This window comes from Nasonia vitripennis, chromosome 2, assembly GCF_009193385.2.
Source record: "Nasonia vitripennis strain AsymCx chromosome 2, Nvit_psr_1.1, whole genome shotgun sequence".
NCBI classification, from domain to species: domain Eukaryota; kingdom Metazoa; phylum Arthropoda; class Insecta; order Hymenoptera; family Pteromalidae; genus Nasonia; species Nasonia vitripennis.
The window spans coordinates 29,313,284-29,340,283 of NC_045758.1; the positions used below are offsets into that span (position 1 = coordinate 29,313,284).

The window sequence follows — 27,000 nt, forward strand, 5'->3', positions numbered from 1 at the left end:
AAAAGTACTGAAAAATAAGATAAGCTGTTATATCTTTCATACTCGCATACATCTTATCATTGTCCTATGAAGTCATATGTGAATTGCGTTAATCGCTAAAAATATAGTTCTCATATTGAGGACTTTGCACGAATTGATATCTGAGCGTTTGTATATTGAATGAAAGGCAGAAATTAAAAAAAAAAACCTGGAACGATCGAAGATAAATACGATAATTCTTATATCAGTTGTCGATACATTCCATATGAATATAAAAGAAGATTCGGTGGCTAGTGGACAGTTAGTCGCCGCGTGTTCTTAGACAAGAAATCATCATGAGGGTACTGGCTAGTTTGACCTTGTTGTGCCTCGTGGCAGCTGCTAATGGTAAGCAAAGATTTCTCTGTTAATAATTATGTAATCGTTGGTATGATATATGCCATTACAAATTGATTGGAATATTATAGCCACTCCACGAATCAATGGAGGTACTATTGCTCCGGATGGCAAGTACCCATACATGGCATCCTTGAGATCTCGCGGAAGTCATTTTTGTGGTGGCTCAATCATCAACAAACGCTGGATTCTAACCGCAGCTCACTGCTTGGAAAGGTAAGAAAATTATTCTGTAATTTCAAGGATAAAACGGCTTCATACGATGGTTTCTTCAACGACCACTTCTTGACACTCCATGTGATTGTACAGAAGAGGTCCACGTGGTGTCCAAGTTCAAGTTGGAAGCAACAAGCTGTTAGGAGATCGTGACAGTCAGATCTACCAGTCCGAGTATGTCACATATCACAGGAAATGGGATATAAACACGATCACCTACGATATTGGTCTGCTTCGCGTAGACAGAGACATCGTATTCACTCCGAAGGTGCAGCCCATCGCTCTCATCAATTATGATATCACTGAGGCCGGTGCCTCGGCAGTTCTCTCTGGATGGGGCTCTACTAGGGTACGTTTTAAATTAATTTTTTTCAATTAAAGATAAACAAATGTTGGAATCGTAACAATAGATTCACTGTATTTGATATTCTCATTATAGTTAGGTGGACCTGCTCCTAATGACATGCAACAGATGACTGCTGAGCTCATCAGCCAAAAGGCTTGTAATCAGAGTTGGCATACTCAATACCCTATTACCGAATCTCACATTTGCACTGTAACCCCTTTCGAAGTAGGCGCCTGTCACGTAAGTTTGATTTAAATATCCAATAATGATTTCAATGACTCAATTGATTATTGCAATAACTTTCGATGATTCTTATCGTATTTATAGGGTGACTCTGGCAGTCCTCTCGTCGTTCACGGAGTCCAAGTCGGTATTGCTTCATTCGTTCAACCGTGTGCAAAGGGTGAACCAGATGTTTTCACTAGAGTTTTTACTTTCCTCGACTGGATCAAAGAAATACAAGACCAATTCTATTGAATCCCGTGAAATTTATCGTTTGGTGATTTCTTGTGATGACAGAGATTAAAGTATAGCTACAGATAACGTAAAAATCCGATAATATAAATTTGCTTCTATGGCCGGATGCATGAATTTCTAACTAGTGCAGTGTATCAGAACTTTATAATTTAAAATAGAATATTTGTACGAGATTTCAAGTAACTGAATTTAATCCTATAACTGCCAATAAAGCGTAATTTTTTAATTTATTCTTCGAAAATCCTTCAGCTGAATTTAGCCGGTAGTACAAGGTACGTCATTTTCAATCCACCTTTAGAAACTTGTGTAACTCGTCATCTACAGCTCTCACAATATTGATCAACCTCAGATTTCTACATTCCCGTTTAAAAATAACTAATACAACTGACACTCATTTCCTTTACCTTGATTATAAGACCAATAAACCAACTAAACGCGTCAGTCGTATAAAACCAGCGTAATATACATCTCAAAGCATTTCCTTTATTCAGTAGCTCTCATATCGCACAGCAGACTCGATCGATCGTAAAAAGTATAGAGCACGTATATAGCTCTTATACGCGCGGGGAACAATTTCGCCGACGCCAGACTCGCAAGTATGTGGAGCTGCTGAAAAATTCAGCGCCCGGGAAATTGCAACAAGCTCAAATCTCGCAGCCCGTCAACTTGTTCAGTTCAAGACAGAACTATCGCGCCCGGCTCTATATATGCATTTTCATATTCCAAGCAGCTCCTTATACCCTTTTGCCGGATATCAATGTCAAATGTATAAAGCGACTGGCTGTGCTGTTCATTCGCGATCGTTCCTTTGTTCAATTCCTCTTCGTCGTTTTCCCATTTCACGGCTGGCCGCCCGGCTCGAGATGAATGAAAAGAAAACGAGTACTGATGGACTCGATGGAAAAAGAAGGGTAAAAAATCAAAGCTCGCTGTAAAATACTCGACCACGTGACAGTGCGTACGTGTGTGGGATGTTCTTTTTCGTCTTGTATTGTAACGAGTTCAGAAAATGATGCTATGAAGCTGCTTTGAATAATTTTATTTTAAAATAGAGCATCTCATCGGACTCGTATAGGCAGGCAGCGTCGAGCATAAACGCAAAAGATTCATTCCACGCGAAAGCTCGGGGTTTCACATCAGGAAAATCGCGTCGGCCGAGCGGGAAAAACATTTTAATCGCGCTACTGGTAGCTTAATCTCTTAATTGTGTTTCACTCCACAAAAGCCCGGGCGCACTCTTCGGTCTTATCTATAATTGCCTTTCTGTCAGTACTACTCGGAGCTCGATTTTCCGCGCGGAATTTCCGCTTCGTTAACAAAACCGCCGCACATAATGATCCTATCGCGTTGATTCATCAAATCCCGATGCAAAATCATACTCACAAAGGGACAGCGTCATCAGATGAAAGCATTCATTATCCATACCACCGCCGCTGCGTATACGAATTCAACGCGAACAATGCTATAACTATTCCGATAAGAGTGTATACGGCACTCGAATTGATTATTTGGAAAATTCAATCAGCGTCAATTAAGCGACCATCGATCTATCAAGGATGAAAAACAAAAAAAAAACAACGATAACTCGCCAGCAGGCTTCTTCAAAAGCAATCCATCTCCCCGGCTCGACTCTTAAATAATTCATGCATCCATCACCTGCTTACTCACGCCAACACATCGCATTTTTAACGCTGCACACTCGAGCCGCGAAGCAATTACCTTAGTCAGCACGAGGTCTCTATTACCCGAGCTTGCGGAGCGGTAATTACGGTGTAACGGAGTTATCGCCATGAGCGACAATTATTTCGCGCTTGCCGCGCTGTAGCAACGACGTCTTTGGAGTCCGCTGTAGTAGAAGGTACTGTGGATGTCAGAGAGCACGGGAAAGCTCGAGCTTTGATGTATACGCGAGCGCGGAGGATGATGCAGCCCCACGTAGACACTGTAAATGGTTATTAAAGCTTCTGAGGCTGTGAATGAGCGATTGGATTGGGATGCAACGCAGTATTCGATGTTCTTCTAATTAAAATGTGCTCACCTATAAAAAACCATAAAAGTTATACACTTACTCATCCGCCTCGAACAACAACGACGCTGACACACGAAGACATTTTTTCTTTCTCTTCCACACATAGCACTTTATTTAAACGACGAGCCAAGCGGATCGCAACACCTCGGCGCCGAGGTGACAAATTACCGGAGTTTATCCGTCCGAGGGGAAAAACTCTAGCGCATGGCATAGCATTCTTTCCGCGTCCATCCATCATATAACCGGCGGCCCATATACAGTTTTCTCTCTCTCTATTGCGACGACAACAATACTTTTTCGCGCTATGTAACCCAGCAGACGGTTTCTTGAGTTCATCCGGCTTCCGTCGACGTGTATACACTGCACACGGCTCTTTTTAGTCGTTCGCGGTCGAGGGAGTCGGAAATGGACTGGGTTTATTTTAGGCTAAGAAGAAGGAAAGTCGAGAGGGACTGGGAGGTGTTTTCAAAAACGTTTCGCTCGACGAGTGCGAGTAGTACGCGGAAGAGGAGGAGGAGAAGGTTTAGAATTTTTAGAAGAGGCTGATGGAATTGGCTTTAGAGGGAAGTTTTTGGTGAATGGACGGAGAGTGCAGGCTGCGGGAGAGAAGAGATGCAAGTAGAAATACTCCGGGTTTGTGCAGACGGCGTATAGAAGTTGAGATTTTTAGGGACTTGAGATACTTACACTTCGTAAATATTATTTTTTGCTGCGAATAGAGTTGAGTTATTGTTGACAAGAACTTGACACATATTTGGAACTTAATAGCGGAAATTAAAAGATAAATATGACAGATGCGTTAGTAATCAGTACGCGTCCTATTAGTATTGTAAAGAATTTAGTACGATTATACATATAAGCACGATATGACACTTATATCAGTTATCGATATAGCTATCGTAGTAGTATAAAAAAAGGTTTGATGACTAGTGCAGTTAGTTGTCGCGTGTTATCTGACGAGAAACTATCATGAGGGTACTCATGATAGTTAATTAATTTATAATAACTGTGTAATTATCGGTATGAGATTACCACGATGTACGTTGTGACATTAACGCCGCTCCACGAATTGTTGGAGGTACTGAAGCTCCGGATGGCAAGTACCCATACATGGGATCCTTGAGATCTCGCGGAAGTCATTTTTGTGCTGGCTGAATCATCAACAAGCGCTGGATTCTAACCGCAGCTCAATGCGTGTGTCAGTAAGTAAAAATGGTTTACGGTAGTGACTATAATAATAAATAATTCTTGGCAACACGTCTGCTTATACAGACTATGTGCAGAAAGCCTCCAAGTTCAAGTTGGAAGCAACAAGCTCTGACTACCATTATCGGGGGATAATGGTAGTCAGATCTACCAGGTCGAGTATAGAACATATCATAGAAGATGGAGCGTACCCGCGATCATTAACGACATCGCTCTGATTCGCGTAGACAGAGACATTGAGTTCAGTTCGAAGGTGCAACCTATCGCTCTTACTAGCTACGATATCTCTGAAACTGGTACCTCGGCCGTTCTCTCTGGATGGGGCATGACCAATGTAAGTTCCAATTTAATTTTTTTTTTAATGAAATGAACCGGTATTGGTACAAAACGTTGTACTTGATATTCTCATTACAGTATAATAACAGTCGTCTCCCTGATAACCTGCAATAGATGACTGCTGAGATCATCAGCCATAAAACTTGCGAACAGAGTTGGGGCCATCTATATCCTATCACTGAGTCTCACATTTGCACTGTGACCCCTGTCGGAGTAGGCGCCTGTTACGTAAGTTTGATGTAAATATCCAATGACGATTTCAATGGCTCAATTAAATTTTTCAATCTCTTCTGATAATGCTTATTCTCCGTGCAGGGTGACTCTGGAAGTCCTCTCGTCGTTGACGGAGTTCAAGTTGGCATTGCTTCGTACGTCGAACCATGTGCAAAGGGAGATCCAGATGTTTTCACTAGAGTTTTCACTTTCCTCGACTGGATCAAAGAAGTACAGGCTCGTTGGGAATTTTTGTAATAACAGAGGATTATATAACAAAATTAAAATTCTTAGAAACCGGTGTTTTAATTTTCAAATTGGACGGAAAATCGGAGCACCTGATCGCCAGAATTGACAGCAATCGGCCGAGTATTGTTTCATTAAACTTTCTGCAGAGATGCAATTAACTAATGTATTTATCCAGACTTCGAGCGGACTTTTCAAGTTGAATGAAATTATATTTGCATTCCTTCGGTAATTAGCTTTCCAAGTGTCGCCTATATCGATTTTCCACGCTCTCGCTGCAGGATCTTACTCTGCCGTAATTAACAAACTTTTCACTTTGTTCAATTACATTCTCTTCCCCCACCCCCTCTCTCTCTCTTCCGCGGCAGCCGACAACCGGGCAATTACTCGATATTGACGTAGTAAAAGATAAATTCCATCCTCGCGGGCTTTATTACCCTCACAGGGTAGTCACGAAAACTCCGCTCGATTCTAAACTTGAACACAGCAACGAAAAAAAAAATCTCGGCTCTTCTCGAACACTCAACTTCGAGGAGAACTACTCAAGCTTGAAGACACTAACCAGATAGAGAGAGAGAGAGAGAGAGAGAGAGAGAGAGAGAGAGAGAGAGAGAAACAATCCTCCTCCCCTACGGCTCTCGGGGACGACGCTTCGATTCTCCGCTCGAACGAGCAAGCAAAAAGCAGACGCGCCTTATCGCACAATACCGCGCGTGGCAAAATTGCCAGCGCAGTGTGCGGTGTATATAGCGGTGAAGCGGTCAAACTCGAATTCCACGAGGGCACTCGGCACGGAAATCGAGAAAGAGGGAGAACCGACGTGTACACACAGCTATCGGCGTTAACGTCTGAGTGGACACGTTGGGAGAGAGAGAGAGAGAGAGAGAGAGAGAGAGAGAGAGAGAGAGAGAGAGAGAGAGAGAGAGAGAGAGAAAGGGGTGATTCTCTGTACGCGGAGAGCGATAACGGTGCCAACTCGTTAGAAACGAATGGCAAGTTCTATATACTGCTTCTGCTGCTGCTGCTTCTTCTGCTAAGAGAAACAATAGAGATGGGGGAGAGAGAGGGCGTGAGAGGAAATTGGAGGCTCGAGTTTCCACTGGAGACGATATCTCTCGCTTGCTGTGGCCTCTGTCCCTCTTTCGTTCTTGCTTTGCTTCAATGCACCGCAATTAAAAGCCCAGAGCAAAAAGGCGCAACGCCCGACTGAGCTTGCAACTGTAGTCTGCCCTGGCGGTGTGTATAGAGAAAAGAGAGAAAGAGAGACTCGCCGCGGTGAGTTAGTTATGTGTATCATGTGCGCGTGTATAGGGCTTCGTTGGACTGACGTGGCAGTACTTGAGATGCGTGTTAGAGCTATATGACTGTTCCGTTTTTGTGGCTTTTTTAATATAAAATTTCGACAAATAAATGAATAAATCAAGTTCAGCGTTAAAATCTCAAAAAAAGAAACGCCATAAATAACCACAAACACTCCAAGGGCCCTCATTTATCCCGCGCGCGAAAACTCGCTCCCAGAAACAATCCGCGGCCTTCCCCTCTCCCGCGCGGAAGCGAGAGAAAAAAGCACGAAATCCCCTCTCGCAATATCCATTTCTCGCAACAGCTCCGCAAGCTCTCGACGATTCTTTCCTCCCACCCACCCTAGCCCACCGCCGACGAGCGCAGTATCGACTATCCATTTCTCAATATCTTCTTTTCGCACTCGCGCGCGGCGGATAAGAGCTCCGGGCGTCGGGAATTCCTTCCAATACATATAACCCTCGCAAACGGACGTGAAGTATCGCTGGTGGGAGAGCTGTGTGTACACGCGCGACCGCTCGATTTTCGCGCGGTACCGGTTAACCGGAAACCGACCACCGGCTGCCTGCGGGATAAATGCAGAAAGTATAACGCCGCCCATGATCACACGGATGCGCGCGATGAGGGATGATTTCTGAGTGCGCGACACGGGAAATTCATTTGGCGCGCCCGCTGGATATGGTGTTTTAAAGCTTCGCGGATAGATATTCGATATTGCTGGGGATTGCGTACGATCGTGTTATTTTCCTTCGCGATTTTCGTTGCGGGTACACATAAATGATGCTGGATGAATTATGCAAGGAATAACGCAGTTGTAATTTGTTTGTGATTTCTGGCTCAAAGCTTTTCGATAAAATTTTCTCGGAAACGTACGTTGCATCGATTTCACGTCCGCACGCAGGGAACGTTCTGCCGAATCGCGTGTAAAAGTAGCTTTGCCCGATGCCAAAATAAACGGCAAATATTTTTCAGGAAATCGGAAACGCGCTAGTTCTGGGAATCAGCCTGCCTCCGCAGCTGTCAAAGTTCGCATTCCCTTTCATCTGTGGAGCGGTCATCGACCGCAGACGCGAGGGGGAGGAGGCCGATGGTCACGCAGTGAGTCGACCGGCTATAGTGCTGCAGTAGCAGCAGCTGCTGCTGCTGGCTACTATGCGAGTTGGACGATGCCGCAACACCGCAAACGAGCGATGGCGGTGCGTTATCGAACGGTTCGATACTCATTGGGCTTCTTTGGGTTTTCAAGGGGTGTTTAGTGCTTTTACGCAACAAATTTTTATTAGCAAAAAAACTTTGTTCAGAAGCGTCACTGCACGAATTTTGAAAGTATACTTAGTCTGGCCCATCCCCCACCACGTGATATGTTCGGGTCTGTAGTGTCCGATTAGCGAAGATAGGTGGCGCATAGGCACTTTTCTATTTCCATCGTCAGAACGTGCGCGCAGACTGTATATTATAGAGGTGAGCTAGATAAGCCAAAACTGCCTTGTTGAGACGCTCATGCTATAACTGACTGAGTATCTTCATTAAAACAATATGTGTGAAGGTAATCGTCAATGCGTCGATAAAAAATTTGTCTCGATGTTAGAGCCACACATATGTGTGTCAATGGCAAGGTGCGCGTGCCCCGAGCGTCTCGCGAAGATAAGAGCGCGACTCGTGGCATTGTGCAGCAGACGTCGTTGCGAGTGGGAGGCAAGATTAAAAGGGGGTTGGCTCCTTACGCTCGAGGATATACACAGGGACTTCGACCCTCGTGGGTACGTAACGCCTGGCTGCAAGCCAGCCTGAGCCGAGCAATATTGCAGCGGCAGGTCTGCGCCGAGGGCTTTTCGCGGACTATTGAGAAAGAAAATTATACCCACCTAGCGGGTAGCGCCAGTAGCGCACACGTACACGCCGATGTGGCAGAGATACGCCGTGGAAGGAGGTGGGGTAGAGATGGTTCGAAGCTGATGTCACTTTGTCCTCGACGTGAACGAGCACTGGTTATGGAGATATTCCGTATTCATTTCGCGGCGTATGGAATTGGGGGTGAAAGGTTGAATTTTGGAATTCAATGTAAGTGTATGATACCTTGCCTGCGGAATTGAAAAATTATATATGAGAAGATTTATAATTTCTGTGTTCTTAGTTTTCGATAACATTTTGTACTTTAGAGTGAATAGGAGTGATAAGAATAACTTGATTAGGACTGATTAAATTGATTATACTATTAAAAAATCATTCAACTAGTATGACTTCTGGTTGTACACTATCTTCTTGCTCGCGTATTTACATAGAAATTTCTCTCTTAGCAATGAAATCACTGTCGAGATCAGCCGCTTCGCCAATGAATGGGTTGACGTCGAAGGTGTAGAGTTTGAGAGCAAGGAAACCTCCGTAGCTCTTCGCTTTATGAAGAATAAGACCGATTCCAGATAATTGTGAGGGAATCTTGGTGTGAACTGCTTTCGTATCGATGAACGGAATAGTAGTCTGCCCGCCATCCTTCGCAAGACTGCTAAGTTGGAATTTGACGAATTTATTGTCATCAGGTATGGGATAATTTTGTTTACTGTACTTGACCGGGACATCTTGCCTTTGGTAAACAGAAAAAAAGTTGAACTGCACATCTCTCGCATTATGACTCGTAGAAATATGAGACATCGCTTACGTTCCATTGATAGGATAGTCTTGGTATCCAGTGAAGTTTACGATACTACTTGGTTTAAGTTTTTCAGTCGCAGAGTCGAATTCGTGCGAGTAACTCGACAAGACTATTCTATTGAGTCCAGTTTTATTGAATTTGAGCCCCGTCAATACACGTTCAGCCGGTAGCAATATACTACCTAAGTTGATTTCTCTTATTCCGTCCCATGAAATAGGGACAGTTTTCGCTGAAGTCTTATTAGTCACCGGTATCCACTCTACCGTACTCTCATCGATTGTCCCATTAACCGATAATGTTCCTTGTTGAATTTGCATGTGAATTGTATTCCACAACACTCTCAATCTAGCTCCGGTGATGATTATGAAAATTCAGATCATGCGCAAGTAATATTTGATGAAGTTTTCGTGTATTTGTATGTGCAAAACTGGTTCTTACTTGTTGCTGCGGGCGTCGGCTAAATTATAGTCAAAATTTACCAAGTATTGATTTTCCTTCACACGCACAACCACAGTAGTCACAGGAGTAAAAACTGAAAGGTGTTGCAACAAAATGATCCAACAATGTTGTCAATTCAGCTTCTTTATCAAGACAGTATAAATCGTCCGTGTATTCCCTTTTATTAGGAACAATAGCTTTGAATCTGGATTGGGAATTCGCATCTTTCTGTTTTCCAAGATGTAGAGATTTTAAAACAGTTATATATAAATTAAAAAATTGAAAAAAAAAGTAATTACTCACATTGAGACAGACTGCAGTGCCTTTCCTATAGTTACGATGTATTTTTTCACAAACAACGAGTCTGTTTTTACAGATTCGATTAGATTTACAAAAATGTTCACCCTTGCCACAACCATCCATCTTGTGTATATAAGGACACTTTAAGCTACAGTCATAACCGATATATCCGAAATTACCTTCAGTTATAAAGTATTTTCGGAAGGGCATCAGTTCCTAGTATTCGAAATCTAAGTAATTCAGGAAACCGTATAAGAAATCAATTGTGAAATTAAAAAGTAAAAAGGTGTCTCTGTTTACGTTACCATTTTTGTCTTGATATCTTGCATCTCCTAGTAAACAGAAAACAGTTTAGAAAGAAAACAAAATATTTGGACAAATGATTCAATACTTCTGTAATTATTAAATTTTTACCTGAGTAATCTCTGTAGTCACAGGACCAAAACTCTCGAGATGAATTATTCATAACTTTCTTAAACTGTAAAACCGCGTGTCTAAATTCTTGTTGGACCCTCTCGGTTAAATCTTTTTTTCTTTCATTGTGAATTGGTTTTTCTAAAAAAGACACAACACGTGAATAAGATATTCTTTTCAATCAATAAAATCGGATTACTTAAATTTATTTAATCAAATTTTTAAAACTTACCATTGTGAATATCTAGGAAATTATAGATTAAAATTCTCGAAACGTAGTATTGAGCAGTGGTGATTTTTAATGTCTGCAGAAGGGTATCTAGTAGTTGCAAATGGGATATGCCCGTTTCACAAGCACAATTGTATATCTAAATAAAATATAGATACATTATAAGTAAACTTCTATCATACCGTTTTGTGAATAATCAACGTCAGCTGCAACGTAAAAATTGAATAAAAGTCAAACACACCTGTTCATCCGTCGTGAAATTCTGAATCCTTACTCAGTATAATAGTACGAACAGTATGCATGTGCTCGTCGAGTTCGTTACCATAGCTAGAAAATTCTTCGTAAATCTGCTTATCTTCAATTAGGCCGTCTTGGATTTTCTTTTGAATACGCACTGCCTCGCTAAATACAAATCCTATTTTGTCAATCGTATCGTCAAGGTAAAGCTGTTTCGGAGAAGTACTTGATGCTTGGTAAATCTATTAACATTTTCATGATGTCTTTAAGATCGTTTGTCACTTTTTCGTTCATACTTTTAATTAAGTGCAGAGATTTGTCCAGAGATTTTGGCTCATGGATGAGTGCCGTGCCCAATTTGTATACGAATTGACCAATACTTACGGCTGTTTAGCCATCAGATATAATTATATAATTTCCTCGAATTGCGCTTCGCATGACTGCTGTCGCAAAGCCAATACGACGAATGCGAAAGCGATTGAATCTATATTAGTCATTTCAATGCAGATTATCTAAAGGCGCGAATTAGCGTAAAAAACTAAAAAAAGCTCAAAAAATTGATATTTAAAAACAGATCGTATGATTTTAAAAGATTTAAAAATGTTTCGAAAGCTTACCTGAATTACAATGGAGACTCTACGAAGTCCTGGAACCAAAGAAGTCTAGATTGACAAAAATTCACACTTTGACGTCATAATCACTGTAATGTTCGTAGGGTTTTGAGATTAAAACGTTTTTTTATAGTTATGATGTGTAAATGTGGAGCTACAAAAAAAATGTGCTGAAAATATTTGCCTAAACTGCATATATATACAGTAGCATATTGTTACGTAGCATTTAAAGTTGTAAAGAAGTAGATATCACGATGTGATAAAACTTAACGTCGTAGTTTGTAGTCTTGCGGCTTCGACGAATTTCAATATTGCATATGTCAACCAAGCAATGTTTCAAATATTAAAAATTAAAACTAACTTATCTAACATACAAAATCTGACAAAATTACAAACCGCTTCATCGTTGAACCCTGAACCTCTACTATACATACCCTCTTGACACTAGATCAGCAGCTCTCACTTTGGCTGTGTGCATTTTCCGGAAGCTATGCTTCGTATAGCCGTATATATAGCCATTATACGGCTTGTCACGCGCAGCGTCAGCGCGCTAAACGAGTTTATTTTGGCTTGACGGCATAACCTAAGCGCGTCGCTGTTTGCTTCGAATCGCCGTGGGAGATTATTCGCGGATACGCGGTTGACCCAGATTAACCAGCCCGCAGTGTTATAATTTTGCATATTCCTACGTTTATATGCGCGCTTGCGCTAAGCGGGTAAGTACTAAGCGGTCGCAGGAGAGAGAGAGCTGTTTGTGCATGGCTGGACGCTCAACGTTGCTTGTGATGCAGGCATAATCGGGCTTTCATTAGATTGTTGGTGAAAATTGCGACGTTTTTACACGTGTCGAGCTTGCTCTATGTTACATGTTTTTCGAACAGTTGCGAGAAATTAAAAGAAAAAAAAAGATTTTAACGAATACGCAGTTCTTCGAAACCAATTTCTACTACCACAGATATTTTTAGTATACATACAGCCCTAGAGCGAAAATTTGTTCAACAGTTTTTTTTTATTTCCGCGATGCTCTCGGATTGAATACTTTTTGAATGTTGAATTCGTAAAGCTCCAATATCGTTCGGTTTCAATTGCAGGTATAACCGTTTTTGGTATCAGTAAGATTGAATCGCGAAGGCAATCGTCATATCGCTAAATTTTGCAGCTGCTATGATCTTCAGCTTCGTATACAAATCGACCGCCGAAAATATACCTAATGAACATTCCGCACACGCATACCAGGAAAATAAACAGATACAACATAAAACGATCCCAAAGCACGCGCAAACTCGCCCTAACGACAATAAGCCGACAGGACGAAAGCTCGCCAAAACGCTGTACAAAAAAAACTCTTCTGCCAGGATCTCGTGCAAAAAGCTCGCATCTATCGATATCTCGATAATTGGCCGCATTATTCAAGCGTACAAGAGCCTGGAGGCTAAAAGCCGTGTGTGCCGGGCATCGACCCTTTTTCCCCGTGCGTGAAAACAAGCACTGGAGAAAGCCGTATAAACAAACCTTCCCGCTGAAATAAAGTGATTCCGGCGAAAAGTTGACCGAGCGTCGCTCGTAAGTCAGAGATATAGTCTCTGATGGTTTTATCGTAGACTTTCGCTGTCTGGCCGGCGCTGTTTTCGGGGGGACGAGTTTAAATCCTACGTTGGGGCTTCGACGGAGCGGAGAATTGATGACGCTCGTCCTGAGGACGCGTTTTTCTTTCGGAAAGGCAGCTGCAATAGTCGCGAGCTTTTTTTTTGCTCGTCCTCCGCGCTACGACGAGTTGCATTTTTTCGGCGCTTCCGAGACGGTTCGCTTTGTTACTGTGGCTTGGCGCCTTGGTTTCTTTGCAATTCTGTAAGCTCGGTTTTCTCTAAGTTAAACGGCTTTCGATGAGGCTGTGAATTCGTTTAGGAGTATATCCGAGAAGCGATTAAGTATTGTGAATATTCCGTAGGATGGGCGATTATCGGTTCGTGGATCTGATTCGACAATTTATTGATCGACTTGTATCGAGATTCGATTTTCGAAGATATTCCAAACGAAGCTTCATACGTCAAATGATGCTTCTATTATTCAATGAACAAAACGAACTTTTCCCTTCACATGTCGCAAATCGTTAAAAAGCGAATAAAACGTCATGCCCCGGGCACGAAAAGCAATCGGCATAACTTCCCCTCCTGCCTCTCATTCATTATACACATTCCCGAGCTCGCGCGCTTGCGTCTCCTCGGGAAATCTCGCACTCTTAAATAATCGAGCGACGTGCATTGAATCGTGGCACTTTCCACACCGGCCATTCGCTCCAGATATTCGCTCGCGGCTAAAAGGCAGTGAGAGTGGGAGGAAAACAGAGTTTCCGACCCAGGCGATATACGTTCGATCATAAGCTCTCTCTCTCTCTCTCTCTCTCTCTCTCTCTCTCTCTCTCTCTCTCTCACGCCTTTGAGATCCAAGTTTACGACATAACGCCGCGCGGCGACTGGCTTTCGAGTTTCTCCAGCCCCTCGGGCCGCTCTCGCGGCGGGTCTTTCTCTCTATCGAGGTGTCTCCTCTGTGTATACTCTCCGCGCGCGATTCAAAACTTCTTCGCGCCCGCTCGCTCGCGCAAATCAACGCTGATACCGCGCAGCAGACAGTGTCCGAAGACCTTTGCTGAGGATCTTTGTGTTTGCGTGTGTGGCTGGCGTGAAGATGGTCGATCGAGAGAAACGATTTTTTTTCTTTTTTGTGCGAGTGTGTGTTTTTAAGAGTGAAATTTGCGAAAGAATATTTTACCTTTATTACACGTAAGTGGCGTTAAAATGTCTTGATGCGCAGCTGGACACTTATCGTAAAATGTTATGATTTTTGCTTTAAAGCAATGCGGCCGTAGTGTTACGAGCATATTTAACCAGTATTATGACCGCATAGATATGATATTTTTAATTCCTTGTAAAAAGCATGAAATATGCGTTCGTGCCTTTTTTACAGCACTCGTCGGTAGCAGGCGGTAACACTATCATATATTTCAAAGCTATTACTTTCAGCTCATGTGCATTTTTTGCCGCCTTTGCGAGAGCGCGTAGTCGATGATTGCTTTTTCATATCCCGATTGCAGTCTTTATCGCCACTGAATGGCTTTATCTTTATGCACGCGTGTGATAACTTTGATACAATCATTCCCTCTTTTTTCGACCAATATCTCAACTAGCCACAAAAGCTTCCTCTCTCAGCTTTGCATTTAAGACCGCTACACAGCTTCATCTCGCCAGTATAGCCACCCCATATGCGACCCCTAAAAAGAAGAATATTCCTCCGTGATGAAAAAAGACGACAAGCAGGAGGAAACCTCGGCTATCTCGTCGTCCAGTCAGTGTCGGCGTCTCGGCAGAGCGTAAGAAGAGCCGTCTCCTTGTAAAGTGGAACGGCTGGCACTTAGCAGCCGTGGCGGCGACTTTAACGCCCTAGCCCAAGTCTGACAGCGCGACGCGGCTTATACAGCAAGAGCAACAGCACAGGCTGTTGCAGCAGCTCTACACGTACACACTCACACACGTGTAGTCTCGTCCTGTGCGTTTCTCGTTCGGTGAACTCAGACTAAGTCGCGTTTTAGTCTCGAGGGCTGCTGCGATGCTATAGCCTGGAGGACGTTTGTTTATTATGTAAACGCGACGCTATATTGCGAGCTTCTCTCTGTGTTACGGTACGGGCCCGACGAGTAAGTTTTGAGTCGCACGTGCGCGCAAGAAATAACTGACGGGGTAAGTTTGGAGAGGGGAGGCTAGCGTTGTTTGTCTTGGATTTTTATCGTGTTCGAGAATCCTTCGACATTTAACCCAAATGCATAATACAAAATCTGGTACACACCAGCAGCACAGCCTAAGCTTAAAGCGAATCAGCAAAATATTCCAGCCGACTAACCTCTCCCTCGCATTACTCCTTTACAAACATTTGACGTAGCGCATCGCTTTTTTTGTCTCTCCCTCTTCTCTGCGTGCGTGTATGTATATTCTACAGAACTCGGAGCAAACACAGCAGCAGCAGCAGTACGGCCGAGCAAACACTACAGTTTATTTCCGCGAATAAAAGCGCCCTGGCCGCAGTCAGCGAAAACCCTCCCCGAAAAGGTAGTACACAAGGGAAGAAAAAAAAATTGAATCGATCCCGCAAATACCGACGTAAAAAATATTCAAACCCACAAGCGCGGCCTGGCCCCGAAAGCTATGCATGCATGCATGCGCGATTTAGGAGCGTAATAGCGGAGGCATAAAGTCAGGGGGGGTGAGAGGAGAACCCTGCGAGATAAAGGCCCCGAGATACCCCCAAGAGCGAGCGAGGCGGTGTCTTTGACGATGCTGTAAAAATACATTCGATTTCCTGGTCCGGACACTTACGACACCTGCATCAGCTCTCTTGTGAAATGCTGCAGCGTATATACATGTATAGTGGGGAAGTAGATCGCCCATGGGTCGTCGACTTTTCTGCGGGCTTTTGGTTTTTCGAAGGGAGTTGATGCACAGCCCCTCCGACGCTTTGTCGGTCTAAGGGGGTTGTATGGCTTGATTTCCGAGGGGAATAAAGTTTTGTTGGGGCGAAGTCCCGCGATGGATGCTTGATTGACTGTTTCGCAGTTCTGAGAGGGTTTTATGCTGGTATTGTTATTCAGTTATTCTATTTCAAGCGCGAAGCGTGGAAATTGATATGAAGTGCGGTTGTATTCATATGTATAATAAGACATAAACATATATTTTAATTATCAATCTAAATTGATTTATTTAGAAAAGTCGTGATCTATGAGCAAATTATGCGACGGTATACTTTTCACCTTTAGACGTTAAACCAACTTTTTGCTAAAGAGTCTCAAGAGGAGTATACGTTACCGGTAATTCTCAGTCGCCGCTTACTTATGAAGTCAAATGCTCTTTACTGGCTCGTAACTTTCGACGCGGATGTATAATGGCCTTTCATAATTCATCGCGTGCCTGTCATTAATTTTAATTAATATTTCAAAAATGCATAATATATAATGCGTCATTATATTGAACAGCGTAAATAATATTCATCTTGCTCCTTGATTATATTAATTTTGGGTTTCGGCGTATATGAATTTAGCCTGATTTAATTGTGTTCTTGAATATTAATTAACGCCGAAAAGTGATGACCCGAAATTCGGGCGCATAATTTTCGAATGTACATTACCATCGTCTAAAATAAACACGCGTTATACGCAGTGCCATATGGCTTTGAAATAATAATTGCATGCTTCTATGAACTTGCGATTGTTATTAAAAACATTTTTGCAATTCATTTAAAAATCGTAAAAATACACGGAACAGCGCGTTTTCCAAGCAAAATATGTCGCATAATTAACGTTTCCTACTCTGCAGAACAAAAAAAGCTCCCCAGTCGTAACCACAACTCGCAACGCGTGTAAAATGAAAATCCCCTCCCTCCAAGTGAATCGACGAGATTTTAATTATGCGCGCGAGAAAACTGGAAATAAAATGTCTAGCCCTTTTAGCACGCTCTTGAAAAATAAAAAAAGGAAAACGAAAAAAAAAAAGAAAAACCCCGGCGCGGCAACAAAAATAGAGAAACTAAGTGGTCGAGTGCGCGTAAGCTCGAGGCTAAAAGTGCGCGATGCGCACTCGAGGACGCGGGGGTTAAAAATCTTAATTGCGACCAATTAAAAGCGACCGCGCTTAATTTATTTCCCGCGAGGACTCACGTGAGCCTCTTTTGCCCTCGTGGAAAAAAAGGAGAATTCAGAAAGGCTAAAAGCCGAGAGTATAGCGTGTACGTGTGAGCGCAATGGGGACGAAAAAGGTCACAGGATTGAGGAAGAGCCTTCGGAGATATAATACTGTATGGCGTGTGTGGGGGGGGGGGTATTATGTGCGGCGAAACTCGCTAGAAAATGCGAGAGAGCGAGCGCGAGGGGAATAAAGGCGACAGACCGGAGGGAATACGTATATATGTATAGGTGTGCGCGACGAATTCCTGCGGAGCTTGTGTGTATTTATCGCGAGCTTTATGAGCTCGAATGCCGGCTCTTCGGCTTTTGTAGCGGTCTTTCGGTTTATTCACACTTTTGAGTTATTGAAGACGCACTTTCGTCGCTTTGATGCTCTCAGTGTGAAGCTTGCTTTATTGTATTTTCGAATGGCGCGCTTTGGAATCCGCTTAAAGTTGGAGTATTGTGTTCCGGGGAGTGATTACTGATTTTATTGCGTTTAAGGGTATAAATCGAGTTTAGTCGTACTGTCACAGACGCACAAATCTGTAACGCGAGCAGCGATAAGAGTCCGCCGAGCCGTACTACGATGCATAACGTCCGAATGCATCGTAGACGTTAGCTCAGTGGTTAGATCTCCCGCTTGTTAATCTCGGGGTCCGCGGTTCAAGCCCGTGTCTACTCTTTTTCGCTCTCCGACTCGTCTCCTCTCCGTCCGTTACAACAAATATTTTCTCGGTTGTGAGAGTCGATATTTGTTTGGGAATTATGGCTATAGAATTTCAGTAAGAATACAGTGTTGTCTTTTGCCAACAGCGAGAATATGTTAATGAGAAAGGACGCATGTTGAAGCAATTACCGTATAATGAAGGTAGCCGTGTTTGCTTACTTAGCAAATCTCAGACAGTATAGCTGGCTGCGAGTCGATCGGAAACTTTGCTATAGTACGATTCGGGGTGAACTTGTTAATTTCATATGCCAAGTAATCTAGATATAATTACGTCGCAAAAAGCTCAAATTGAACCCAGATCCAATACAAGATACAACGCGATATCCCCGCAAACAATTATTGCAACACACCAGCCGCGATAAATCACTTCCCTCCACAGGCGCGCGAAGTGCGCGCAGCGAATAAAAAACAAGGAATTCGACGCTATCAGCGTTATCTCCAATTAATTTTTTCACACCCTATTGACGCCAAGCGCTCGCGCATATCCCTTTTTGTCCGCGGCCTCCATATCCTCGGAAAGAGGAGAGAGTGAGAGGGGGGGGGGGGGAGGGAAAAAAAGCTCCGCACGGGTGTGGAATGGCCCGGTTGATTTAGTGCAAATTGCGCTGACGTTACTCGTGTTTCATCAGCGCTTTAGCCCGGCAGCGCGAGAAATAGGTGTAAGTTGCACGCGGCAAAACAGCGGGCGATTCATGAAATTATAAATCTCACCGGGTCGCCCTCACCCGCGTAAGCGTATACCTCCGCCTACTTCGCGCACGTAAACGCGGATAGTTGTTTCCCGCGAGGGCACTGCTTAATGGGGAAATGCGATTTTCCGCGTTATGTGTGCGTGTGTGGGAGAGAGGCTGGATAACAGGGGAAACGAAAAAATGATGGAGTGCAGCTTTGCGCTTGTAATTTGTTGAAAATTTCAAGTCGAGCCCGAGCGATATGGAATAATTTTAGTTCGTGATTGTTGAGCGTATACGGATGGATTAAACTTATTCGTTCGCCATTAGAGATAAATTTTCACTGTAGACAATTGCGCTCGAGTATAACTAAACAATTTCCGCAACGATCGAATTCCCGTGCGAAAATCTAATTCGAGCAATTAAGCGACAAAACACAGAGTTTCGAGCCCTCTCTCGGCCATCGGAAGCGAATCAGCCGCAGATATATTACCCGTATCAGTTCGTCGCCATGGCCAAATTAAAATCGACCGCTGGTTACAGAGAGAAAATTGGAGATGCGACGGGCTGTATGGCAGCCGGACGAAAACCAATATCGGAGAGCTCGCATGTGGTCGTATTTCCGTGACTGGTTTTCCCATGGCTGAAATGGAGACGAGCTTTTTTTTCCCTACCTTCCGCGCGCAGCCGACAATGAAATGAAAATCGCGCTAACGCTCATGGGCCGCGGCGTTCGCTCTCTTTTCGCGGTCGCGATTTCGACCTCAACTCGTCGGCCCCCGGCTTTTTCCTCTTTATTATTTCGCGCGTGAGTTTCGGGACTTTTTTGCTGCTGCTGCTGCTGCTGCACGAGTACGTTGTGCGACCAACGGTGAAAGAGGATTTATTATTGCGCTGTCTGTTTTTGCGCTTTTATCTCCGATTAATGAATTGTTTTTCGGTATGTGTGGCAGTATATGATTGAATTAGTAGTGCCTTATTGTAACGGCTTCGTTTTTTTTTTTAATTTTTTTCGCACGTGCTTGGATTGAATGGATGGTTAGGGTAGAGTTTGATCTTATACTTGGGCTGCGAATTTATTTTTTGAAAATTTTGGTGATGCATTATAAGTGCATTATTTATTGTTTCACTGAAATCAAGGCTATCTGTGAGATAGTTGGAAGATTGTGTAATCAGAATCGATCAAATGATACGGATAAGCGTAATACATTTTTTATTATTTCACGCTACGAGTGGAAAATAAAGAGAAAACGGAATTATTTGTATTACATTATTTTGTATTGTGTCACATCTGTACAGCGATCTACTTTTGCTATATGGAATTTTTTGCTGATTGATTCGCATTTAATAATTTACTAAGTCTTTCAGTTCTCATTTTGATATATTTTATTTGCTCTTAAATATTTAATAATGTAATGTCTCGACGTTAACATTGAGGACAGTGTAGGAATTATATGAATTTGATTAATTCATCGAGCAAATATAAAATTTTTGTTGTATGAGTAAATTATTTTATTAATGAATAAAACGACTCGTAGTGTGCACATTCACATATTCTCCTCACTCCCACACAAACGAACGAAGTATTGAGAATAAGTCTCACTACACTCTCCACATTAATCAATCAATCCCATGTCTTAGTATCTGGGCTTAGCGTAAACTTGAATGTCAAAGTAGATTCCACGCCACCTCTGACTCTTGAATCTCAAACTAATGAATTCCATGTCGGGACCACCTCCAATGACGGTAGCTTCAGCTCCGGTTCCGTCGGCAGCCTTGTCCGTAGCTCTGACCTGTGTGATGACGTATCCGTTGGGCACCTGGATATTTCTGGTGATTATGAGCTTCTTTCCGCTGACCAAAAACTTCTCGGTGATGCTCTCGGTGTAAACAAGGCTGTCTCTCGCCTGTCTACTGCCGACCACCAAATCGTTGGACGTGAAGACCTCGACCTTTTCCAAGGGTACCGGCGACGAACTGACAGTCGCAGCCACGACCAGGACGATCGCCACCAGGCTGAGAGTCTTGAACGAAGTCATCGTGTGTGTGTGTGTGATTACTGAATTTGCACTGTATGATTTGGAGGACAGCGATGTGACTTTATATGTTAGTCTGGCAATCTTTCTGCTTCTTGATAAGATCGAGTGCTACGCCTTATCGGAATTTTGCAGGGGACTGACGGAAAACACGGTGACGTTGTGATGAGTCAGAGAGTAAGATGCTATTTTTGACCGATGACAGGTGCTCTGGTATTGTTTCTGCTAAAGTGCATTGTTTGTGGCGGTGTATCATTGAAAAAAATTTCAGAAATCCGGAAACCACAAGTCAATTTATTGATAAAAAATAATTCGATAATGACGATATTAGATTTAAGAGGATTCATTCGAATAATTTCATTTATCTCCATCTCATTAAATTACATTTCAGTAGCAGCAACGAAATCATCGGTATAATCTTATAGAACTAGAACGCGGTAAAATAATAAAGCCATTTGAAGTTTCAAGCGCTTCAATAAAAGCGAATAATCGTAGATTTCGTTCGCGTATATTCGAGGAAACCATTAAAATTTCATAAGCCGAAAATGTAGAGCGAAAATTTAAAATTCAACCGTGGAGGAAATGGCACAATCAATTAAGGCCTGATTCCCACCGCAATCTGGAAACGGTTATGGTTTCGCTGGCTATAACTTTATATAGGCGCGCCTACGCCCAGAGAGTCTCGCCCTCCTGTACGACGGCGTCGACAGTTCGAGAGAGAAATCCAGCCAACTTCTTATTCGTAAGGGAAGCGTAATAAAACGCAGAGCCGGTGAATGCGAAATGCGTTCGAATTCCATTCACTTTCTTTCCGCGAGTCTCTCTCTCTCTCTCTCTCTCTCTCTCTCTCTCTCTCTCTCTCTCTCTCTCTCTCTCTCTCTCTCTCTCTCTGGCTGAGTGACAAGACCTATTACGTACCAGCCAGCGAATGGTAATAAAGTTGAAAAATGAACTCGCGACTTCGCAAATTCTTATCTGAAGCGCTTTCATTAGACAGGCTATTTGTTACGCGACATGTATTGCGTAATTATTATTTATTACTTGATTAATTCCAACAATAATAAAATCTGCACGCAACGACGTAGTTTGAGAATACGGAGCCTAAATGAATTTCCGCGATGCATAATAATTCAAAGTACGTTTTAATATCAATTTGTAAACAAATCCGGCGTTGTCGCCGTAAGTGAAATTTACCGGGAATCCTCAGAGCTTAAGCCGAGTTTAAGTTTGACTTTGGTCTCTAGTATCCGATCCTCTAACTAATCTAACTTGAGAGATGCAGTTAAATCAATTTTGACGGCTCTGTTCGATTGACTTTAAAACCCAAGTTCGAATTTTAGCCGGAGCACTCTCGAAAAATTACATTTCCTTTACACAAACAACTTTTAAAATAGAAGTTTTCATTGGCTAAAAAATACACTCGCCTAACTTTTATGTGCCTTATACTATAACATTAAATGCCACGAGCAAAAGGCTAAATTAACCAATTCTCGCAGTCAAAAACAGAGAACCAGCCGCATTACGACTCTCAAAGAGGGTTAATAATTCGATGTCGTAACAGACAGCCCCATCCCTTCACTGCTATTGCTGCTACAACAACGCCCCGACCAAGAAAATCATAAATCTCGCTTTCCTCGTCGGCGCGTCGTCTTAACGCACCGCTGCGCATTCCTTTCCCCTCGTTTTGCCCTCACGGATCGCAATCCGCGCGTGTAACGAGCTTCCTCTCTCTCTCTCTCTCTCTCTCTCTCTCTCTCTCTCTCTCTCTCTCTCTCTCTTCTTCGCTCGAGGAGAGGAATCTCATTTTAAAATTCTTTTGCGTACGCGAGCTGTATTCATCAGCGAGGCGCAGAGATGACGAGCTTCGGGGAAAAAGCTCTTACGGCAGCGATGTGCACTTCGTCCTACTTGGCTCTTATTTTTCTGCATTTGCCGAGCCTTTTTTGCGCGTCCTCGGCGGCTTTTGATCGTTGACGGGAGAGCCTACTGGCGGTTTGGAGATTGTGCGCGTGCGGAGGAGTCAGTGGTAAAGGATCGTGTTTGGGCCGACCGAGGGGTTTGGCTTTGACTTGCGGAGTATGTTCAGCTGAGGAAATTCCTAATTGATTCGAATGCTTATTGTTATCCCAACATCTTTTGAATAATCAATTTTAAATTAATTTTGTTTTCATTACGATCTATATTTATTAGATTTTAAAACTTTAATTGCGTCTCAAAAAGCTCTCGAGCAAAGTACAAAAATGATCGCGGTGTTGGAACGAATTCAGTGTCGAATAATATTGACATTCGCGAAGAGAAGAAAACCGCTTAATCCACTTACCTTAAGTCGATTTCCAGCTGGGCCGGCGCAACTTCGAAAGGTTTATTGTAAGCTCATCCGTAAAGTCCCTCGGGCGTGAACTCCTATTTCGCCTCATCTTGTCTTAAGCGTGTTTATTATTTTTAAGCAACTTAACCGTGGCGGGCGGCGGCGGCCCTCCATTATGACTCTTTTCGCAAAGTTTACGCTTGCCAAGAGTGAACTGGCTCAACGAATTTACGCGACTATATATACAGCGCTGCACTGCCACGGCGGCGACGACGATATCAAAATTTTATTCATGAATTTCAAAATAGTCATGAAAACTTTAATTCTGAGCCGAACCTCGAGCCTCGTCGCGTATTCTGCACTTTGAATACATTAAGAGGATTAAATTTATTCGGGATCAATTATTATGGCTGATCTCTTATATCATTGGACGTGATGTATATTGTATCTGTTTCCATAACGACACCGAGTGTTCCGTCAGAAATAACTTTTGCAAACGCATCAATAATATACCTTACCAGATTTCTGAGTGTTCAACAAACTGCATCGCTACACATTCCATTTTCATTTACAAGCCTCTCCCGTCTCGCCTCTCTCTCCCCATACGTATCTTTTTCGCGTAAGCCTCGAACGAAACTGCGTCTAAAAACTTTCAGCCCGCATATCCAAAACTTCCGCCCACTTCGTTTCTTCCCCCGCCAACGTCCGTACGCGCATTCTCACTTTTCACTCTTCCTTAGTGCCGAGACGTGGCCGCGTTGTCGCCGCAACAATGCATGAACTTCCAGGAACTTGTGTTGGGCATCTCGGCCTGCCGCGAGTCTCACAGGATGCTTCGAAAGGGAGCACGTGTGTGGAAGGAAGAACGTAACGAGTATAACCGGAGGGATCGATTTGTTGCTGACGACGGTAATGTTGGCTTGATATTTTTTGTTTCGTGAGATGGTTTGTATAAGGATTTTTTGAGGAAAGTTGAAATTCAGCTGGTTTTGTTTGTTTAGAAGTTATACATTTTTTTAGGATTGAAAAATGATTAAATTGATATTTAATTATAACTCTTACTCGTACATTACCTAACAATTTTTTTTAGAAAGTGTTAAAATACATGCTTTATCCTTAATTGGTCTGAGCTGAAAGTCGCGTATATGACTCACATTTTATGAACTGATAAGTCTCTTGATAAGAATTTCGTATATATAAACGAAAATTCAAAACAAGTCTTCAGTCACGTTGGCACAGCAAGTTCATCAAGTCCTCCAGAATAAAATAAAACGTGAGTTTTTTCCACTGCAATAAAACTAACAATTTAAAAAACATTATACATTTCAATTTTTTAACAACGAACGCTTACTCTTTAGATCTCAAAAAGATGGCTTCCCAACGTCTGCTTCTCTTCGTTCTGCTCGCTACCAGTGTGGCAGTGGCCCTGTCCGCGAAATCAGCCAAACACGTTATCATCGGCGTCAGACAGCCAGGCGATCATCTCGCAAGACGTGAATTTGTGAAGAAAGATTCCTCGTGGCTGCAAGTTGTCAAGCTTCAGCAAACGTTCGGCGTTGACTACGGAAAAATCACTCATGTCAAGCTTCTCGATCAAAACCTGAAAGGAAAAGGAGCCACCGCTAATGTACTCGCTGGTGGACTAGGATATTCCTACATCACTGTGCACTTCAAGAGCAAAAGGTCACACAGCATCAACTACATCGTAGAAATTTACGCGAGATAAGATGCAAAATATAAGAAAATTTAAATTGAATATAAATATCGTAAAAGAAATGGATGCATGGATTCATATTCTGAAATATCAAGTGTTATTTATTTTTCCCTAATGTTAAATGAGAAAATTATTAGTAATTATAATTCGCATAAAATCCAATCCAAAATGTCAAGTAAATAACGTTCATCGATACAAATTTAGTCGTGATTCATAAAGTAGTTCGGTTTATCGGCACTAAAGCAATCGTATCGCTCCAAAAATGTGTATTCTGCGCTGATACAAGATAAACGGCTGTAGGTATAGATATATCGACGCGAGCAAGTAATTAGTGCTTATAACTTTGATAGCAGAGCACGATGACCGACACTTTCGAGAAACAATATTGTTTTTATGTCAAATATGAGTATGCCGAGGGGAGAGCGACCGACCATTTTCTCCCCTCTTTGCTTCTAAATTGCAGAGGAGAAATGAAGAGACAGCGCAGTACACATTTACAATGCGCCCATGCATGCGGCTCCGCAACAGTTTTAAATAATCTCGTAGAATATTATAGATTCGTCTTTTGTTCGTACATAGTTATATTAGGTAAATATATTTGATTTATGTTCCTTAAAAGTACGCATTTATAAAATTATTCTTTATACTAAATTTTACTTATCAGATTTATGAACAAACATGGCTCCTCGACGTTTGTTGCTCCTGGCTTTGTTAATCGCAAGTTTGGCAGCTGTACTGACTGAAAAATTGCCCAATAGTTTGATCGTTGGCGATAGAGAGCCTGGCGATCACCTCATGCAACGGGAGTTTGTGATGAAGGGATACAAGTGGCTACGATCCGTGAAGCTTACAAAAACGTTCACTGGTAGTGTACATTCAAAAATCACCCAAGTCCAGCTTCTTGATCAGAACGAAAAAGGCAATGGAGCCACTGCAGCGATTCTGTCTGGTGGACCAGGTGATAACTTTGTCACTGTACAGTTCAAGAGTGTAAGAGGTCATGGTGTCAATTACGTGGTGAAACTATATGGAAAGTGACATTTTAATTAATTATGTTCTCAATTCTTAGTTTATAAATTACAAATAACACCAATAATGTATCATACCATTCGTATGATTGATCAAATAAATTCGTGCGTCAATAATTGAATGCACTGACTAAACAGGTATAAAATTATCATTTATCTAATTGATAACATTATAAAGATTAATAACGTTTTATCATTGGTTAGTGTAGAATTTTGGTGAAATATTAGAGTTAATAGATCCACTTGAATATAATCTGAGTTTTCCTGATAAGACTGCCAAATATATAAAAGCAAGCTATAACCGATATTCAACAGTAAGCTTGTGTCGAGTTTCCTGTAAGAATTCGTTCTGATCAAACACACTCGTAAGTACTTACGTCAATTTAGAGCATTATTCTGGATGTTAACGGCTTTTTATTGTTTACGTATGATTGCCTGCATTATTTATACTGTATAGATTTCAAGAAATGGCATCACAACATCTCTTGCTCTTGGCCTTGTTTGCTGCATGTCTGGCAGTGACGCTTGCTGCGCCCAAACACGTAATAATCGGAATTAGAGAGCCCGGCGATGACTTTTTACAAAGAGAATTCGTGGTGAAGAAATCTCAGTGGCTGCAAGTCGTCAAGGTTACGAAAACCTATTTAGCTCAAAGTAATGCAAAAATTACTCAAGTCAGACTTTTAGATCAGAATAAAAAAGGCAAAGGAGCCACTGCGACAGTGATCAGCGGTGGACCAGGAAGTACGTACATCACGGTGCGGTTTAAAAGTGTTAGGTCTCACAGTGTGGATTTTGTAGTAGAGATTTTCGGAAAAAAATAATGAGAATGTAAGACTTTTTTAAAAATTTTTTAAAATCATTTGGATTAATCTATGAAGTCATGCAATTATATACAAATTACAGCTAATTTGATGTCAGCTTTTGTAATTTAATGAAATTTTTCTGCAAAATAAAATGGTTCTATTTACTTCCTTATACCAATCTTTTATTAGCACGTTTATTAGCACGTAAGCTCCTGCTTGAAATAAAAATACCTTTTTATGATACGTTCAGTTACGCTAAAACAGTTAGTTTCGGAATAGAATACGTAAGTTGCAATGTGCATTGCGAATACACACAAGAAAATTATTTTTCTCGAGATTTCACGTAATTTTCATATAACGAAATTATACTATGCA

The 27,000-nt window shown here is 42.2% G+C and overlaps 7 protein-coding genes across 7 annotated transcripts; 5 read left to right on the plus strand and 2 right to left on the minus strand.

Moving 5' to 3' along the window:
• Nucleotides 1-259: 259 nt before the first annotated feature.
• Nucleotides 260-1,644, plus strand: LOC100120399 (chymotrypsin-2). Its single transcript, XM_016981986.3, has 5 exons — nucleotides 260-366; nucleotides 447-591; nucleotides 685-940; nucleotides 1,031-1,177; nucleotides 1,265-1,644. The coding sequence occupies exons 1-5, from the start codon at nucleotides 315-317 to the stop codon at nucleotides 1,412-1,414; spliced, it is 750 nt and encodes a 249-aa protein (XP_016837475.1). The 5' UTR covers nucleotides 260-314; the 3' UTR covers nucleotides 1,415-1,644.
• Nucleotides 1,645-4,479: 2,835 nt separating this feature from the next.
• On the plus strand, nucleotides 4,480-5,215 carry LOC107980641 (chymotrypsin-2-like). The gene is made up of 3 exons (XM_032596422.1): nucleotides 4,480-4,539; nucleotides 4,777-4,983; nucleotides 5,064-5,215. Exons 1-3 carry the CDS (start codon nucleotides 4,480-4,482, stop codon nucleotides 5,097-5,099), a joined length of 303 nt encoding a protein of 100 aa, XP_032452313.1. The 3' UTR covers nucleotides 5,100-5,215.
• Nucleotides 5,216-9,735: 4,520 nt separating this feature from the next.
• Nucleotides 9,736-11,308, minus strand: LOC116416321. Its single transcript, XM_031924186.1, has 7 exons — nucleotides 11,241-11,308; nucleotides 11,071-11,179; nucleotides 10,781-10,916; nucleotides 10,549-10,689; nucleotides 10,440-10,466; nucleotides 10,138-10,364; nucleotides 9,736-10,062 (listed from the first exon to the last, which is right to left on the minus strand). Exons 1-6 carry the CDS (start codon nucleotides 11,306-11,308, stop codon nucleotides 10,351-10,353), a joined length of 495 nt encoding a protein of 164 aa, XP_031780046.1. The 3' UTR covers nucleotides 9,736-10,062; nucleotides 10,138-10,350.
• A 9,062-nt stretch (nucleotides 11,309-20,370) lies between these two features.
• On the minus strand, nucleotides 20,371-20,772 carry LOC100120478 (probable salivary secreted peptide). The gene has a single exon (XM_003425788.2). It carries the CDS (start codon nucleotides 20,770-20,772, stop codon nucleotides 20,371-20,373), a length of 402 nt encoding a protein of 133 aa, XP_003425836.1.
• A 3,674-nt stretch (nucleotides 20,773-24,446) lies between these two features.
• LOC100120502 (probable salivary secreted peptide) lies at nucleotides 24,447-24,803 on the plus strand. Its single transcript, XM_016981596.1, has one exon. It carries the CDS (start codon nucleotides 24,447-24,449, stop codon nucleotides 24,801-24,803), a length of 357 nt encoding a protein of 118 aa, XP_016837085.1.
• A 17-nt stretch (nucleotides 24,804-24,820) lies between these two features.
• Nucleotides 24,821-25,954, plus strand: LOC103315726 (probable salivary secreted peptide). The gene is made up of 2 exons (XM_031924718.2): nucleotides 24,821-25,379; nucleotides 25,456-25,954. The coding sequence occupies exon 2, from the start codon at nucleotides 25,470-25,472 to the stop codon at nucleotides 25,827-25,829; it is 360 nt and encodes a 119-aa protein (XP_031780578.1). The 5' UTR covers nucleotides 24,821-25,379; nucleotides 25,456-25,469; the 3' UTR covers nucleotides 25,830-25,954.
• LOC116415696 (probable salivary secreted peptide) lies at nucleotides 25,954-26,797 on the plus strand. Its single transcript, XM_016981987.2, has 2 exons — nucleotides 25,954-26,184; nucleotides 26,277-26,797. The coding sequence occupies exon 2, from the start codon at nucleotides 26,287-26,289 to the stop codon at nucleotides 26,641-26,643; it is 357 nt and encodes a 118-aa protein (XP_016837476.1). The 5' UTR covers nucleotides 25,954-26,184; nucleotides 26,277-26,286; the 3' UTR covers nucleotides 26,644-26,797.
• The last annotated feature ends 203 nt before the right edge of the window (nucleotides 26,798-27,000 follow it).

What these genes read in the sequence shown, in the direction of transcription:
- LOC100120399 (XM_016981986.3), top strand. Translation starts at nt 315, where the DNA reads ATGAGGGTACTGGCTAGTTTGACCTTGTTGTGCCTCGTGGCAGCTGCT. An exon ending in CCTCGTGGCAGCTGCTAATG is followed by an intron (nt 367 to 446) that starts GTAAGCAAAGAT and finishes GGAATATTATAG; the next exon opens with CCACTCCACGAATCAATGGA. An exon ending in TCGAAGTAGGCGCCTGTCAC is followed by an intron (nt 1,178 to 1,264) that starts GTAAGTTTGATT and finishes TCGTATTTATAG; the next exon opens with GGTGACTCTGGCAGTCCTCT.
- LOC107980641 (XM_032596422.1), top strand. Translation starts at nt 4,480, where the DNA reads ATGTACGTTGTGACATTAACGCCGCTCCACGAATTGTTGGAGGTACTG. An exon ending in AGGTACTGAAGCTCCGGATG is followed by an intron (nt 4,540 to 4,776) that starts GCAAGTACCCAT and finishes CTACCATTATCG; the next exon opens with GGGGATAATGGTAGTCAGAT. An exon ending in CTGGATGGGGCATGACCAAT is followed by an intron (nt 4,984 to 5,063) that starts GTAAGTTCCAAT and finishes TTCTCATTACAG; the next exon opens with TATAATAACAGTCGTCTCCC.
- LOC116416321 (XM_031924186.1), bottom strand. Translation starts at nt 11,308, where the DNA reads ATGAACGAAAAAGTGACAAACGATCTTAAAGACATCATGAAAATGTTA. An exon ending in ATAGATTTACCAAGCATCAA is followed by an intron (nt 11,180 to 11,240) that starts GTACTTCTCCGA and finishes ATTTGTATTTAG; the next exon opens with CGAGGCAGTGCGTATTCAAA. An exon ending in TCGACGAGCACATGCATACT is followed by an intron (nt 10,917 to 11,070) that starts GTTCGTACTATT and finishes TATTTTATTTAG; the next exon opens with ATATACAATTGTGCTTGTGA.
- LOC100120478 (XM_003425788.2), bottom strand. Translation starts at nt 20,772, where the DNA reads ATGACTTCGTTCAAGACTCTCAGCCTGGTGGCGATCGTCCTGGTCGTG.
- LOC100120502 (XM_016981596.1), top strand. Translation starts at nt 24,447, where the DNA reads ATGGCTTCCCAACGTCTGCTTCTCTTCGTTCTGCTCGCTACCAGTGTG.
- LOC103315726 (XM_031924718.2), top strand. Translation starts at nt 25,470, where the DNA reads ATGGCTCCTCGACGTTTGTTGCTCCTGGCTTTGTTAATCGCAAGTTTG.
- LOC116415696 (XM_016981987.2), top strand. Translation starts at nt 26,287, where the DNA reads ATGGCATCACAACATCTCTTGCTCTTGGCCTTGTTTGCTGCATGTCTG.